General features: G+C 40.2%; 1 protein-coding gene across 5 annotated transcripts in view; it reads right to left on the reverse strand.

Annotated features, from left to right (window-relative positions):
- Positions 1-16,509, reverse strand: part of pum2.L (pumilio RNA binding family member 2 L homeolog) — a 65,357-nt gene that overhangs the window by 36,178 nt on the left and 12,670 nt on the right. For 4 of the 5 annotated variants that reach the window (XM_018261595.2, XM_018261593.2, XM_041562046.1 and 1 more), the window contains 4 exons: positions 10,565-10,886; positions 4,915-4,983; positions 3,757-3,862; positions 1,140-1,327 (listed from right to left, as the gene is read on the reverse strand). In XM_018261595.2, the coding sequence (XP_018117084.1) occupies positions 1,140-1,327; positions 3,757-3,862; positions 4,915-4,983; positions 10,565-10,873 (672 nt within the window). In that variant the 5' untranslated portion in view covers positions 10,874-10,886. 5 annotated transcript variants of the gene reach the window in all.

A 16,509-nucleotide genomic window follows, 5' to 3' on the forward strand; every position in this document is an offset into this window, starting at 1 on the left:
AGGAAGATGTGTAATACACTTAAGGGGAACTGCACAAAAACATAACTTAAGCTTTTGAAAAGTAAACTATTTCAAGCAACTTTGCTATATACATCATTTATAAAATATGCAGACTTTTCATGATTTTTAATGGTTTCTGACAGTTCCCTAAGTCTAGCCCCATACTCTCCTGCTGATCTGTCTGACTACTTTGCTGAGCTGTCTGACTACTGTTACTTTGTATCAACAGCCATCTGTCTTTAGCCTGCATCCTCCAAACCCCACAATTCCCTACACATGTGATTTCAATAAGGAACAGAACATCACAGTGCAATGCATTGTGGGTTATGTAGTTCCTGCATGCTGTCTGTAAGCTGTGGAGAAGTTGTTACAATTTGTAACATCAGTGTTTAGTCCCTCCTTCCCTGCCAGGATTTTAAATGATACAGAAAGAGAAGAACTATTAAACAGCTGAATTTCAGCATAGAAAATGGCATTTATTCATACTTTTTGAAGAAACAGGTAATGGTGAAGTGTATATTAGGGGTTCCTGTGTTATGTTGGGCCTCTCTCAAATTTGGTTGGGAAGCAAGAGTTCCCCTTTAAAGGGGTTGTTCACCTTTAAATGTAACTTTTAGTAACATGTAGAGAGTGATATTCTGAGACAATTTGCAATTGGTTTTCATTTTATATTATTTGCGGTTTTTGAGTTCGCTTTTTATTCAGCAGCTCTCCAGTTTGCAATTTCAACACTGGTTGCTAGAGTCCAAATTACCCTAGCAACCATGAACTTATTTGGATAAAAGACTGGAATATGAATAGGAAAGGGTCTGAATAGAAAGATAAGTAATAAAAAGAAGCAATAACAATACATGTGTAGCCTTGAAGAGCATTTGTTTTTTAGATGGGGCCAGTGACCCCCATTTGAGAGCTGGAATGTGTCAGAAGAAGGCAAATCATTCAAAAACTATAAAAATAGATTCTTAGAATTGCCCATTCTGTAAGGTGAACCACTCCTTTAAAGTTAACTTTCTAACTAGTTAGCAACTTCCTAGTGGGTCTTATTCAAGTTTTTCCCTTGGAAGGTGTTTGAATTATTAGTCTTATTTTGGCGCTGAAAATACACAAGTTTCTGTCCCCAACGACAGAAAGATACTCACAAACACTCCTTTTCTGAATCGTGGATCAAGTTTATCAGCAGGGGAGGAACTCAAGACATATTCTACCATGCTCACTCCGAGACCACCACTCTCTGAACGAGGCGACAGAACAGAAGTGACATCGTGGTTCCCATGAAAGCCTTGTCCGGGTCTCCTCTGCACCATAATCGGCTGGGACATGGAATGGTCTGTAAAGCAGAGAATCACATATTGAAACCGCACAGAGCTCTGCGAACATCGACGGTGGGGCAACGCAAAAGGGTATTCATCAAAGAGTGAAGTTACCCACACAGTCCGTCACTCTCCATTTATATCTATGGGATTTTGAAAGGCGTATTTATTAAGATGAACTTTCACCCATTGATAAATACTCTTTTAAAAACCCCATAGAAATGAATGGAGAGTGGCGGAATTTCACTCTAGAGGACTGTGGCGATCTCTAACTTCACTCTTTGATAAATATACCCCAAAGGGTTAAAAAAAAATTACATATAATTAGGGATGCAACAAATGCACTATGTGGGATTTGGCTGAATCCATCATGAAAGAAAGATTCGGCCAAATAATGAACCAAATCCTAATTTGCATATGAAAATTAGGAATGAGAAGGGGAAAAGTGGAATAACTACTTATTTTGCTTCCTTGTTTTGTGACAAAAAGTTACGTGATTTCCCTTCCTGCACTTAAAGTGCATTTGCAAATAAGGATTCCATTGGGCCAGGCATGAGGACTCAGAATCCGGAATCAGAATCCTGCTGAAAAAGGCCAAAACCTGTCCGGATTCTGAACCAAATCCTGAATTCAGTGCAACCCAACATATAAATTAGGGATACACTGAATCCAGGATTCGGTTCGGGATTCGGACTTTTTCAGCAGGATTTGGATTCGGCCGAATCCTTCTGCCCAGCTGAACCGAATCCGAATTTGCATATGCAAATTATAGGCGGGGAGGGAAATCGCGTGACTTTTTGTCAGAAAATAAGGTAAAAGTAAGTAAAACGTGTTTTCCCTTGCCATCCCTAATTTGCATATGCAAATTAGGGTTTGGATTCGGTCGGTATTCGGCCGAATCTTTCACGAAGGATTTGGGGGTTCGGCCGAATCCAAAATAGTAGATTTGGTGCATCGCTAATAAAAATGCTTTGCTACAACAAATGAAACCCATGTGAACTAAAAGGCTAAAATGGAGAACTTGGCGAGATAATAAAACAACTGTTTCTTCAAAGCCAGACGTGTTACAATGCTTTATAGTTGTTTGGTGTGATCCAGTGACACGGGCGCGGGGTCAGCATCTGGGGGGACTGATGAAAATCCGATGAAATCTGGATCAGAAGGGAGGCCCGGCCATGTAGCAAAAGTTACGTAAACGGTGTAAGTTATGTATAAAGTTCCGTTAAAGCGCTGACCATGTACATAAGTACAAACACTGCCCTTACCTGCTTGGAAGCGGACATAATTCAACTATCAGTTAGGCTAAAATAGAGGTTGAACTTGATGGACGTGTGTCTTTTTTCATCTTAACTTACTATGTATCTACCAATGACAGACGTTTTACTGGGACCGGCAGGCACAACTCCATTGACCACCAATGAATTCAATTCCACAGATTTCCCCCCCCCCTCCACCCCAATGAACTGACCTATTAACATCTATTTACACAAACTTATTTTAGAGTACCGTCGGCTGTTTCATTGGGATCATCTCCTGCACAAACTTTTCAGTAGTCAAATGACCAGTTATAGGGGTCCACAGTAGATTTATGGGTCCCTATAAATGGACGCAATTCATGCTCGGGACGCAATTCAAGTTACGGGAAAACTTGTGTTACTTTTATAGAAACGTATTACTTAGCAAGCAGAGCAGCGGGGCAGGTGGGTAGGTTTAAACTTCAAATTCCACTGATCCCAATGAATTTAAATAAAGCTAATTCCACTGACCACCAAGGAACAGACTGAGCAGCACATTAATTAATGTAACTATTTATATGAACTTTTTTTTTTTATAGAGTCAGCTGTTTATATTGAGATCTATTTACTGAATGATGATCTCCTACATGTGCTTTCCAGCAGTGGAATGACTAGTAATCGGCCCTACAGCAAGATCATTGGATCCCTAAACTCTAGGAACACTACAGTTTCCATAAACATATATTGCAGCTGCTTATCAGGCCTACGGGGCCCCCAGCAGTTGCAGGGCCTGTTATTTCTATAGTTATAAAATGGAACCTCAATTTGACATCCCCTGATTTTAAGTTTTCCATCATTTTACATTGTTGTTTTATGGTCCCTCCCTATATATTATGCGTAATACATTTCCCAGATTTCACACCATTTTTTTCTGGACCCCAGAAAAACGAAAAATGGGGGTTCTACTGTAGTTGCTTTTCACGCAGCGCACACAAGGAGTGTGGCCAAAAATGTTGGTACCGTGTTCTTGTGTAAAGGTATGGGGCCCCATATAAATAAGATGTTAGTGGCCCCAAAATTTTATATTCGGCCCTGCATGGGAGGCAGTCCTTTCACCGCAACAGGTTTGTGCCGTAGCAGTTTGGTGCCCATTTTTGGCAATGAAATAGACTATATCTGTTAAATGTATTTGTTTTGGATAAAGAACTTACGAGAGGCCCCCCATGTATTTTCTCTCCATTCATCAGCGAGGAACATCCCTTTCTGTCCATCTTTTGCAGGGTCTTCGTGTTCCCAAAACTTTTTGGCTGGTAAAAGCTTAAAACAGAGTAAATGGAAGAAAAAAAAGGATTATTACAAAAAAAAAAAAAAACTACCACTCAAACCCTAGTATCAGATGGGAAACCAAACGCTCATTACAGGACACCAATCATAAGAATTAGTTTTCCCCACTGGGGGCATGCTCGGATTCACCGAATCCAGGATTCGGTTCGGGATTTGGCCTTTTTCAGCAGGATTCTGATTCAGCCGAATCCTTGTGCTTGATCAAACCAAATCCAAACTAATTTGCATATGAAAATTAGGGGTGGGAAGGAAAATCATGTGACTTTTCATCACAAAACAAAGACGTAAAAAGAAATTCCACTTTTTCCTTTCACAGCCCTAATCTGCATATGCAAATTAAGATTCGGTTCGTATTCGGCCAAATCTTTCACAAAGGATTCGGCCGAATCCCAAATAGTGGACTTGCTGCATCCCTTATTTTATATGCCCATAAAATGCCTGTAGCAAGAGATAGGATATCTATACTGGGAGAGAGCTCCTTGTGCAGGCAGCCATCTTGAGAACTTAAAGTAACACCAAAAAAAGTTGAAGGAAGGCTCGTAATGAGTACAGACGGCCATGTTTGGTGAGCAAGCCCTCTGTTTCACTCTTTATGCACATAAATGAGCCAGTTGGGACTCCAACAGCAAAAAATGAGCGTGTTAAAGGAATGACAATATAATGTACTGTTGCCCTGCACTAGGAAAACCAATGTGTATATTTTAGAAACACAACTATAGTTTATATAAACAATCTGCTGTGCAGCCATAGTGCGCAGCCATTCAAGCACAGGATACACAGTAGATAACAGATAAGTACTACTATAGTTTATATAAACAAGCTGCTGTGTAGCCATGGGGGCAGCCATTCAAGCACAGAATACACAGTAGATAACAGATAAGTACTACTATAGTTTATATAAACAAGCTACTGTGTAACCATGGGGGCAGCCATTCAAGCACAGGATACACAGTAGGTGAGTTGATGTACAAGGAAACTGCTACTGAATAATGTGAATAATTTGGAAGAGAAAGATAAACACATACCTCGCCCATTCCACGAGATTCTAATGCAAGAGCCTGGAAGTCATGATTCATTTCATCCACAGACCTCACCTGCAAACAGAGGTGAATCAGTTACACTTCATTTGCACCAACTCATCCCCAGGATCCCATGTCCTAAGCACAGAATACTCTCTCTCCCTGCAGTCACTAACAACTCCCAGCATCACCCCACAGCTGGGAGTTGAAGTTGAAGGGCTGGTTCACCTTTAGGTTAACTTTTAGCATGTTATACAATGCCTAATTCTAAGCAACCTCCCAATTAGTTTTCATTATTTATCTTTTATAGTTTTTTTTAATTATTTCTCTTCTTCTTCCAGCTTTCAAATGGGTCACTGACCCCATCTTGAAAACAAATGCTCTGGAAGGTTACATATTTATTTGTATTACTCATCTTTCTATTCAGGCCTCTACAGTTCATATTCTAGTCTCTTATTCAAATCAATACATGGTTGCTAGGGTAATGTGGACCTTAGCAACCAGACTGCTGAAATTGCAAACTGGAGAGCTGCTGAATAAAAAGCTAAATAACGCAAAAACCAATGAAAACCAATTGCAAATCATCTCAGAATATCACGGTCTACATCATACTAACAGTTAATCGAAAGATGAACACCCCTTTAAAAAATACGGAGGCCCAAAGAAAGCCTACACTACAGTATGGGATCAGTTATCTAGAAACCAGTTATCAAAAAATCTCAGAATTATGGGAAAGCCCGTTGCCTACAGTCACCATTCTAAGTAAAGGTATGGGATCTGTTATCCAGAAAGTTCCAAATTGTGGAATGGCCATTTCCCATAGACTCCTTATCCAAATTTTTTTAAAACGATTTGCTTTTTCTCTGTAATAATAATAAAACAGTAGCTTGTACTTGATCCCAACTGAGATATAATTAATCCTTATTGGAAGCAAAACCAGCCTATTGGGTTTATTTAATATTTACATGATTTTCTAGTAGCCTTAAGGTATGAAGATCCAAATTACGGAAAGCCCCAGGTCCCGAGCATTCTGGATAACAGGTCCCATACCTGTACTTTACTCAGATTTTTAAAAATTATTTCCTTTTGCTTTGTAAAAAAACAGTGCCTTGTACTTGATCCCAACTAAGATATAATTATCCTTATTAGAAGCAAACAATCCTATTGGGTTAAATTAATATTAAAATTATTTTTTTTAACAGAACGGTGATCCAAATTATGCAAAGACCCCTTATCCAGAAAGCCCCAGGTCTCGAGTATTCAGGATAACAGGCCCTATACCTGTACAGATAGAAGTGTAAGTATGCTTTACTTGCCATTTAAATAAACATTCTCTCTATGATGGGGTTTAAAGAGAAGATATAACATATACACATATACATGAAGCACAGAAGTATTAATGGGTGAATAAATTTGCCTGGCGCGTTTCGCCACGGGCGAATAAATTTCTGAAACTCCAGAGAAAAATTTTGGACGCATGTCCGAAAAGTCGCTCGCGTCAACACCACCGCACGTCAACACTATTCAGACGTCCATTTACTTTAACGCCAGTTTCGCTAAATTTTGTCAAAGCGAAACGGGCAGAAATTCGCCCATCACTACACAGAAGTAATTGAATAAACATGATCATCTTGCAGATCTTTTTCACAAATAAGATTTCCCTCAGCTGCCATCATACAAAGAAACTGGGGCTCATTTATAAACACTGGGCAAATTTGCACCTGGGCAGTAACCCATAGCAACCAAATAGCGACTGCCTTTTTTTAGTCAGCTGCAGGTAGAACAATGAAAGCAAACCTTAGATTGGTTGCCACAGGTTACTGCCCAGATCTAAATTTGCCAAATGTTTTTAAACGAGTCCCACTGTGTCCTCCGGTGTAGGTAGTTTCAGGTGCCAATTCTGCAGCCCTCCAGCTGCTGCTGGACTACTCAGTGTATGTTGAGAGCAGTAGTTTAGCAACAAAGAGATGCACAGCCAGATTGCTTGGAAATGAAGCATTAACTATATCTACCAGACAATACAAATATTTAGGGATGCACCGAATCCACTATTTGGGATTCGGCCGAATCCTCAAATCCTTAAAGGGATACTGTCATGGGAAAAAAATTTTTTTTCAAAATGAATCAGTTAATAGTGCTGCTCCAGCAGAATTCTACATTGAAATCCATTTCTCAAAAGAGCAAAGAGATTTTTTTATATTCAATTTTGAAATCTGACATGGGGCTAGACATATTGTCAATTTCCCAGCTGCCCCAAGTCATGTGACTTGTGCTCTGATAAACCTCAATCACTCTTTACTGCTGTACTGCAAGTTAGAGTGATATCATCCCCCCTCCCTTTTTCCCCCAGCAGCCAAACAAAAGAACAATGAGAAGGTAACCAGATAACAGCTCCCTAACACAAGATAACAGCTGCCTGGTAGATCTAAGAACAACACTCAATAGTAAAAACCCATGTCCCACTGAGACACATTCAGATACATTGAGAAGGAAAAACAGCAGCCTTGGTTGAATACAGATTTGGTTGAATACCGAACTAGAATTTGCATATGCAAATTAGGGAATGAAGGGAAAAAGTGGCAAAAAACATGTTTTACTTCCTCGTTTTGGGATTTCCCTTCCCATCCCTAATTTGCCTATGCAAATTAGGATTTGGTTCAGCGAAACACAAGGATTCGGCCGAATCCTGGGGTGTCACTGTTCGGGTCCATCAGGGAAAACTGCAGCAGCCCCTGCCAATATGCACCTGCCTTTTCAACCATCTAAATAACAATGGGAAGCGCGCTGCTTAGCCATACCTGTATGTATACACAGAGTATTACGGATATAAGTACATAATAAAACACCGCGCGCACTAACAAACCCCTAAACACTCACTTGTTCAGTTGCCGTTACGAATGAACTAGAAAAGCAATGAGGATGATTGGCGACACTGTTACATGTTGCAATATTGTTACTGGGATAGTGGAAACAAAATCCCTACGGTGCAGAATGTGTGACTTGCCAGCCCTAAACTGCCTGTATCAAGTGCAACACGGTCATTAGGGACTGGAGCCAAACATTGCAGTAATAGCTAATCAGGTTTATGGGTGCAAGTGTTTGGTGTCCCAATGTTTTTTATTCATGAGAGCATCAACCTCCTTAAAGGGGTTGTTCACCTTTGAGATAACTTTTAATATGATGTAGAGAGTGTTATACTGAGACAATTTGCCATTGGTTTTCATTTTTAGTTATTTAAAGGTTTTTGAGTTATTTGGCTTTTTCAGCAGCTCCTAAATTTGCATTGTAAGCAATCTGGTAACTAGGGTCCAAATTACCCTGGCAACCATTCATTGATTTGAATAAGAGACTGGAATATGAATAGGAGAGAGTCTGAATAGAAGGATCAGTAATAAAAAGTAATAAAACTCCCATTTGAAATCTGCACAGAGACAGAAGAAAAAGGCAAATGAATATAAAGATAAATATAAAACTATAAAAAATAAATACCAATTGAAAATTTCTATAACATACTAAAAGTTACCTTAAAGGGGTGGTTCATCTTTAAAGTAACTTTTAGGATGTTATAGAATGACGAATTCTAAGCAACTTTTCAATTGGTTTTCATTATTATCCTGCTGAAAAAGGCCAAATCCCAAACCGAATCCTGGATTCAGTGAATCCCTAAAAAAATATATATATATATATATATATATATATATATATATATATATATATATATATATATATATATATATATATATATATATATATATATATATATATATATATATATATATATATATATATATATATATATATATATATATAGATATATAGATATATATATATAGATATATATATATATATAGTTTGCCCCATCCGGAGAGCATGCCTCCAGTGCAAATTAGGGGTGGGAAAGGAAAAAGTGGAAAAATATTTTTTTACTTCCTTGTTTTGTGATGTAAAGTCGCGTGATTTCCCTTCCCACCTCTAATTTGCATATGCAAATTAGGATTCGGTCAGGCACTGGAATCCGGCCAGATCCAAATTCTGCTGAAAAAGGCCGAAACCCAAACCAAATCCTGGATTCGGTGCATCCCTAACAGAGACAGACTACCTGGTTTGTCCTTTGTGGCAAAGGGGCACAGTTGGGTGATGGTTATGTATGAACTATACATCCCAGTACTTAAATTGTAAGATCCAAAGCACAAGAACTTGCATACAGAAGAAATATAGGAGGTCCTTAAAGTGGCTGTTCAGCTTTAAATTTAAAAAAACTTTTAGTATGATGTAGAGTGATATTCTGAAACAATTTGCAATTGGTTTTCATTTTTTTTTTATTATTTGTGGTTTTTTAGTTATTTTGCTTTAATTCAGCAGCTCTCCAGTTTGCAATTTCAGCCATCAGGTTGCTAGGGTACAAACTACTCTGGCAACCATGCATTAATCTGAATAAGAGACAGGGACATGAATAGGAGAGGCCTGAATAGATTGATGGGTAATAAAAAGCAGCAATAACAATACATTTATAACCTTACAGAGCATTTGCTTTTAGATGGGGGTCAGTGACCCCTATTTGAGAGTCGGAAAGAGTCAGAAGACAAAACTATGACACAAAAAAATATAAAAAATAATGAAGACCAATGGAAAGGTTGATTAGAATTGGCCATTCTACGAACTAAAAGTGAACCAACCCTTTAAAAGGCAGGAACAAGGAGCAAACTTCGGCAGCTACTACTATAAAAAAAGATGTAAATTAATCTATGTAAAGCCAGATCCATAGATAAATGTGTAGTCTGCATGCTGAGCAAATAGCCACAAGGCTAGTAATTGGAGAATGTCTTTAAAAAAAGGCAGAGGTAAACAGTCTGTGCAATGACCTTAAAATGTATTTCAACTATACTAAACGAGTGCGGAGAGACAGAATGCTGTTAACAGTCCCGGGCAGGGCAGATAAGGACATGGCAAGAAGAAGAGAAGATACTCGTAACAGGGAACTTGCTATACTTAGAATATATACAACATGCTAGAGTGATCTTTTAAAGGAGAACTAAAACTTAACCAAAGAAGTAGCTAGAAATGTTGTACATGATGTCTTTAGCAGTAAAGATCTGTGTCTCCAAAGATGCCCCAGTAGCTCCCAATCTTCTTTTCTGCTGATTCACTGCACATGCTCTGTGCTGCTGTCACTTACTGAGCTTAGGGAGCCACTCACAATATACAGTACACATAGAATAGAAATGTCACAATATAAGGCTGATTAGTAATTAATACAGATAATTACTACATGGCAGCACAGAAACCAGTGCAATTAGCATCAGAATTTAATAATCAGCCCTGTAGCATCAGCTTATATTACAGACCAATCTCATTTTCTGATGGATAATTAGTGACGACCCCTAAGCTTAGCTTCTCAACAGCTGCTCAGAGTCCACTGAGCATGTGAGTGTCACAGACACTTTCCAAGATGGTGACCCCCTGTGACAAGTTTGAAGTCCTGGATCATTGCTGCTATTGACAAGCTGAAACTTTAGGCTGGTGCACTAAGTTCAGCATATAAAATATGGCATTTTAGCCATTAATTTTTAGGGTTTTGTTCTCCTTTAAGTCAAGCAATACAATACTCCCAGCCAGTGTAATGAGCTCCTGGATTCCCCAGAGAAGAGTTACATACCGCAGCATCTATGCCATCTCCTGTTGGCCAGCGGTGCTTATTGGAGTAGCCGTTGAGCTGTTCTCCAGCCTGCCTCTGGAAGAAATATCCCACCGTTGCATCATCCTGAGAACGGCCGCTCATCGGCACTTGGGCACTGGGAGCACCCGGAGGCATGGCATGTGGGTTATTTCCGCGAGCCGACGACACTCCAGATGGGACCATCCCTACTCCAACCCCAAGGGCTTCCTGACCACTGCTTGCATGCATTATTCCTCTGCTCTCCTGCCAGGCCACTTCATTCATACCTACGACACATGGAACGTTCATTCCACATGGGGACCTAAAAAATAAAGAAAAACAAATATAAAGGGTGTGTTAAGGGGAGAAAAGAGTGGGAGGGGCACAAAGTATCCAAAGATGAGTAGACATAATTTATTTAGGCAAAAGGAATGGGATACATGATAAGAGAGCACAGCCGTTTGATAGCCAAAGACAGAAATGAAAAGAGGATGCCACCATGAGCCTCTAAATACTCCCTCTCATCTTTATGTATTGCTCATTATTATTTCCAAGCGATCGAGTATTCAATGGGTGTGTGTCTGCAGTTACAAGTGCTTGCTTTGTTGGAGACGGCCCTTAAAGGGGAAGGAAACCTAGTCGGCGCAAACCCCCCGCCCCCCCTCCCCTGTGTTGCCCCCCTCCCTCCTCCCCCCTGGCCTACCCGTCCCGCTGGGCAAATGCCCCTAACTTGTTACTTACCCTTCTGCGCAGGTCCAGTCCAGGGAGTTCACAGACGAGATCTTCTTCCACGCGATCTTCTTCCTGCTTTGAACGGCGCATGCGCAGGAGGATCATTTCGCCGGTACAATCTACTGCACATGTGCGTGACTTTTGACGCATGCGCAGTAGATCCGTACCGGCGAAATGATCCTACTGCGCATGCGCCAAAATGCCGTTCACAGCAGGAAGAAGATCGCGTGGAAGAAGATGTCTTCTGAACTCCCTGGACTGGACCTGCGCAGAAAGGTAAGTAACAAGTTAGGGGCATTTGCCCAGCGGGACGGGTAGGCCAGGGGGGAGGAGGGGGGGCAACACAGGGGAGGGGGGGCAACACAGGGGAGGGGGAGCGGGGGGTTTGCGCCGACTAGGTTTCCTTCCCCTTTAACGGCAGTTCTAACTTCTAGGCTGACCCTGTAGTCCATTTAAAGGGTCAATAAATTGGGAATTCTAATCGGCATTTGTGAAGGACATAAAACACAATAGACCTAAGGAGAGTCAAGGAAACTTATTCCAAAAAAATGGCCGAGGGTACATCAACAGAGAAGCCCTAAAAAACACCTGCAACAGTGATCCCCAACCAGTGGCTCCCACTGCAGTTTTGTTTGCATAAAAACCAGGTGTAGTGCCAAACAGAGCCTCCTGTAGGCTGCCAGTCCTCATAGGGGCTAGCGATGTGCATCCCGGCCCAAAACCACAGGTCGGGCAGATCAAAGACTGTGAGAGTCGATATGTCGGTTGGTTAAATAAAGTGTGGAAACTTCTTTTGTAAGACCCTGTTTGTGCAACAGCTTTTCAAAAATTTTTGGACGTGCGTCGGAAAAGTTGCTCACATCAAAACCGTTGCGCGTCAGCATTATTCAGACGAACATTGACTTGGCGTCAAAATTCGTGTTTCGCAAATTTTTCGCCAAAGCAAAATGGGACAAATTCGACCATCACGAATCTACACACACACATATTCTGTTAGCACCAGGGCATTCTTTCCTATGATCAAATGACCCTAAATGACAATCTGTTAGCCAATCATGTAGCTAAATATAAAATTGGGGATGCACAGAATCCATAACCAAATGCAAACCGTCATCGGCATATTAAATGAAAAAACTACAAACTATTGCATCACCAGTTGCGTGCAGTTGTCCAGAGCTGTAAAGCCACATGATTTTGTTTGGATTTTGTGCATTGTGTGCGACCAACAAAGGACTCAAGAGTTCATGGTCAAGTGAAGCTGCTGAAGATGCATTAGTTCCTTTCCCCACACGTTTTACATTTCCCTGCCTCCAGACCTTTGTCCTTCATAAGGGTTTTAAAGGACCAGTAACATCAAAAAAAAAAAAAAAAAACCACCAAGACAAATTAAACTTTAAAATCACAAAGTCTTTATTAAGAAATAACTTAACGAAACTCCGCTTGGGCTCTTCTTCAGAAAGCGATCAGACGATCCATCGTGCGGCACTCGATTTCTCCTCCCTGCCTTCCTAATAGGAGATAGCCAGGGAGGCGAAATAGAGTGCCGCGCAATGGATGGGCACCCTGTCACCTTTTCTGAAGAGGAGCGGAAGTAAGGCTTATAAAGGCTTTGCGATTTTAAAGTTTAATTTGTCATGGTGTTTTTTTTTTTCTATGTATACTAACAATTTTTTTTGATGTTACTGGTCCTTTAAGTTGACTGGTTCAAAAACAAAGAAAACAATGTGTTAAGAAGTACAAGGCTACATTGTTAGAAAACCCAACTGTCCCTCGAAAAAAAAGGTGCCAAACGCAACATAACAAATGACAGTAAATAATCGAGGGCCAAAGTAAGTAGAGGCAAAGTTGGCGATGTGCAATGCTGAATGTGCCAAATACAATGGGAATTTTTTCAAAGGCAATTCATTAACAAAAGACAAGAAATATTAGAATTGCCCAGGCTTTTCATTCGTCTGAAAGTGTCATTATTTAGCAATTAAGAGCAGGAATTTAAAGTGCGCATGTACACAGTCAAGATTTTTTTTTTTTAATGATTCTGAAACTGCAGCTGACAAAGAAAAAAAGTGGAGTGGCTTGCCTTGTCACATAGCAGCCAGTAAACCCAATAACTAGGTACAGGTATAGAATCCATTATCCGGAAATCCGAAAAAAAAAAAAAAAAAACTCCAAATTGTCTTTCAAAGACAGACATTATAATCAAATAATGCAGATTTCTTTTTTTCTCTATAATAATAAAAAAGGAAAATTGTGGGGGGGGGAGAGTCTGTTGATGTTGCGGCCCTTGTAAATTTTAAAGGAATAGTAACATGAAAAAATGAAAGAGTTTTAAAGTAATACAAATATAATCAGGGCCGGATTTACATAGAGGGCGCCCCTAGGCCCACTGCCGTTCATCGCCCCTGTCCGCTCCCCTTTATTAGTGCAAATTTTCATAATCAATGGGGAAATTTAAAAAAATATTGTATCTCCAGCGCATCCCCAGTGTTTTTGAAACAAAGTGGGTGTGGTTTGGCATCATGCCGCCCCCCTAAAATCCTGCCGCCCTAGGCCTGGGCCTAGGTGGCCTTTCCACAAATCCGGGCCTGAATATAATGCCGTGTTGCCCTGCACTGGTTAACCACTGTATTTGCTTCAGAAACACTACTATTGTTTATATAAATAAGCTGCTGTGTAGCAATGGGGGCAGCCATTCCAAGGAGAAAAGGCTCAGGTTACACAGCAGATAAGCTCTGTAGAACATAATGGTTTTATCTACTATTTAACCTGTGCCATATAGACTTTTTTCAATTTCCACTATTGCTACACAGCAGCTTGTTTATATAAACTATAGTAGTGTTTCTGAAGCAAACAAACCAGTTTTACCAGTGCAGGGCACACTACATAATATTTTTATTACTTTAAAACACTTTCATTTTTTGTTGTCACTGTCCCTTTAATCGAAACGAAGATATAATTAAAGGGGTTGTTCACCTTCCAAACACTTTTCAGTTTAGTTTTTTAGATTGTTCCCCAGAAAGCAATTACTTTATATTTTTTTTACTATTTTTCCAAAATCTAAGTATAAAGTTTAATGCCCGTCTCTGGTGTTTGCGTCTGGCAGCTCAGTAATTCAGATGCAGACTCTAAACAGTTACAATTTTGCAACATTTAGTTGATACATTTCTCAGGAGCATCTCTGGAGTATTAGCAACTATTGTATCAATTCTAACAGCTCCTTGTAATGAAACCCAGAGATTCTGCTCAGCAGGGACAAAGATAAGAAATGTATCAACTAAATGTATCATTTTAAAAAAAAGTTTACAGGGTCGGCGACCCCCCTGCCAGAAAAATGACACTTTACACTTGAATATTAGAAAACCGGTGACACATAGAAAATAGAAAGTAATTGAAAGTAATTGGAAAAAGTTGTTATTTCTGGTGATCTATCTGAAAGCAACTAGTTGTTTGAAGGTGAACAACCCCTTTAATCTATTGGAAGCAAAACCAGCCTAATGGGTTTATTTAATGTTTACATGATTTTCTAGTAGACTTAAAATATGAAGATCCAAGTTAAGGTAACATCCATTACCCCCAGCATTCTGGATAACAGGTCCCATACCTGTATCTCTCTTTGGCATTGCCTAAGGTCACCCCTATGGAAGAAGAGGCACTTTCACCCGATGTGTTTTTCGGCATTATGGTTAAATCGCCCCCTGTAATTATCCTGTAATTATCCATGGCGTTATGGGTTTTAAACAGTAAATATCAGACTGCAATTTTGACACATTTTTATCTGCAAACTTCATATTAGGATTTTTTGGATCAACTCAACACATTTTAATAAGGACTAACATTCCCCCGCACCAAGTAGAAAAGCTTCAAGAAGCTAAAATTTGAAGTGATGCCACGCTGTCCAAGGGCAATGCGGAAAAAATTCAGCAAAATTAAAAAAAATAATTAATGCAAATACCAGTCCTTGAGGATGCCACTGAATGACCAACTGGCAAAGGTTCCTAATGTCTTAATTTGGAAGTGTTGGCATGTTGTCTAAGTCCCTTCCATGAAGTTCTAGCAAAACAAAAGTACAATCTCTAATCAGTCACTCAAGTTGGACCAGACCAGGTTAAGGGAATCACTAGGTCCTTGAACCAAAGATGGGATCACATTGGGGAAAGGCTGTAAGGAGAGGACTGCAATGGTACTGTGTGGGTTGCCCCGAAAAAACATGGGAGGGGCGAATTTGGCCTAACACCCACACGAGGTTTGTGGATAGGTTCCGGCTGAACTCCTACCTCTGCAACCATGACCATACTATATAGAACAATAGAAGGTATAGGGCACTCGAACAAACATGCAGATCAAACCACAAAAAATGTTTGTTAAAAAGTAGAAAAAAATCTTTATTTAGACCATTATTTCAAGCTTTACGCGTTTATGTCCATCTGATATGGACAGTGTTTCTGAAGGTATAGGGCACTTGTGTCAATGTTAGATGTACATGAAACACATATGGCTTGAAATGATGGTCTAAATAAAGATTTTTTTATACTTAAATATTTTTTTTTTTTTGTCTGATCTGCGTGTTGGTTCCAGGGTGCCCTATACCTTCTATTGTTCTATATGGATTGACCAACCCCCTGAGGGCCTAGAGCACCTGGGCCACTGCTCTACTCTGGCGAGTTCTCTACGGACCATACTATGCCCAGCTCCACCTCCAGCAAACTGTACTTACAGATGCACTTCTGCTCCACTTCTCCCCCTACTTGACATCAGATGGAGCAGGTTGGGTGGTGTCTATAATACAGGTGAATTGCAGGTTGGGGGTGGGCGGATTTGGGTTGACTTTTTGTTGACCCACACATCATTAGACTGCAATCGCTGAACAGAATGGATTTTCTGCACAGGCCAGTGAAAATCTAGCTGGGCCCTAATGACCAGGAAGGCTAATGTTTTCATCATGGTCGGAACTAGCCAAGTTGGAGCGCAATATAGGCTTGCGCATGGCTAGTTTAAAGGGAAAACATCCTTTTTTTTGCTCAAATGCAAAACCAATGCGGCTTTATTAAAACACACAAAGAGACCTCAAACTGGCAGAGGGTGTGAAAAAACATAGGTGTTTCGTGCCCCTATACCCTTCCTCAGTTACTGAAACCTCATGAGAGCACCCGCTGGGTGAGCTCCGGCATTTCCATTCTTTCAGATGTCGTTGAAAAGTCCTTTTTTGCTAATTCGGT

Source organism: Xenopus laevis, chromosome 5L, assembly GCF_017654675.1.
Source record: "Xenopus laevis strain J_2021 chromosome 5L, Xenopus_laevis_v10.1, whole genome shotgun sequence".
Lineage (NCBI taxonomy): Eukaryota > Metazoa > Chordata > Amphibia > Anura > Pipidae > Xenopus > Xenopus laevis.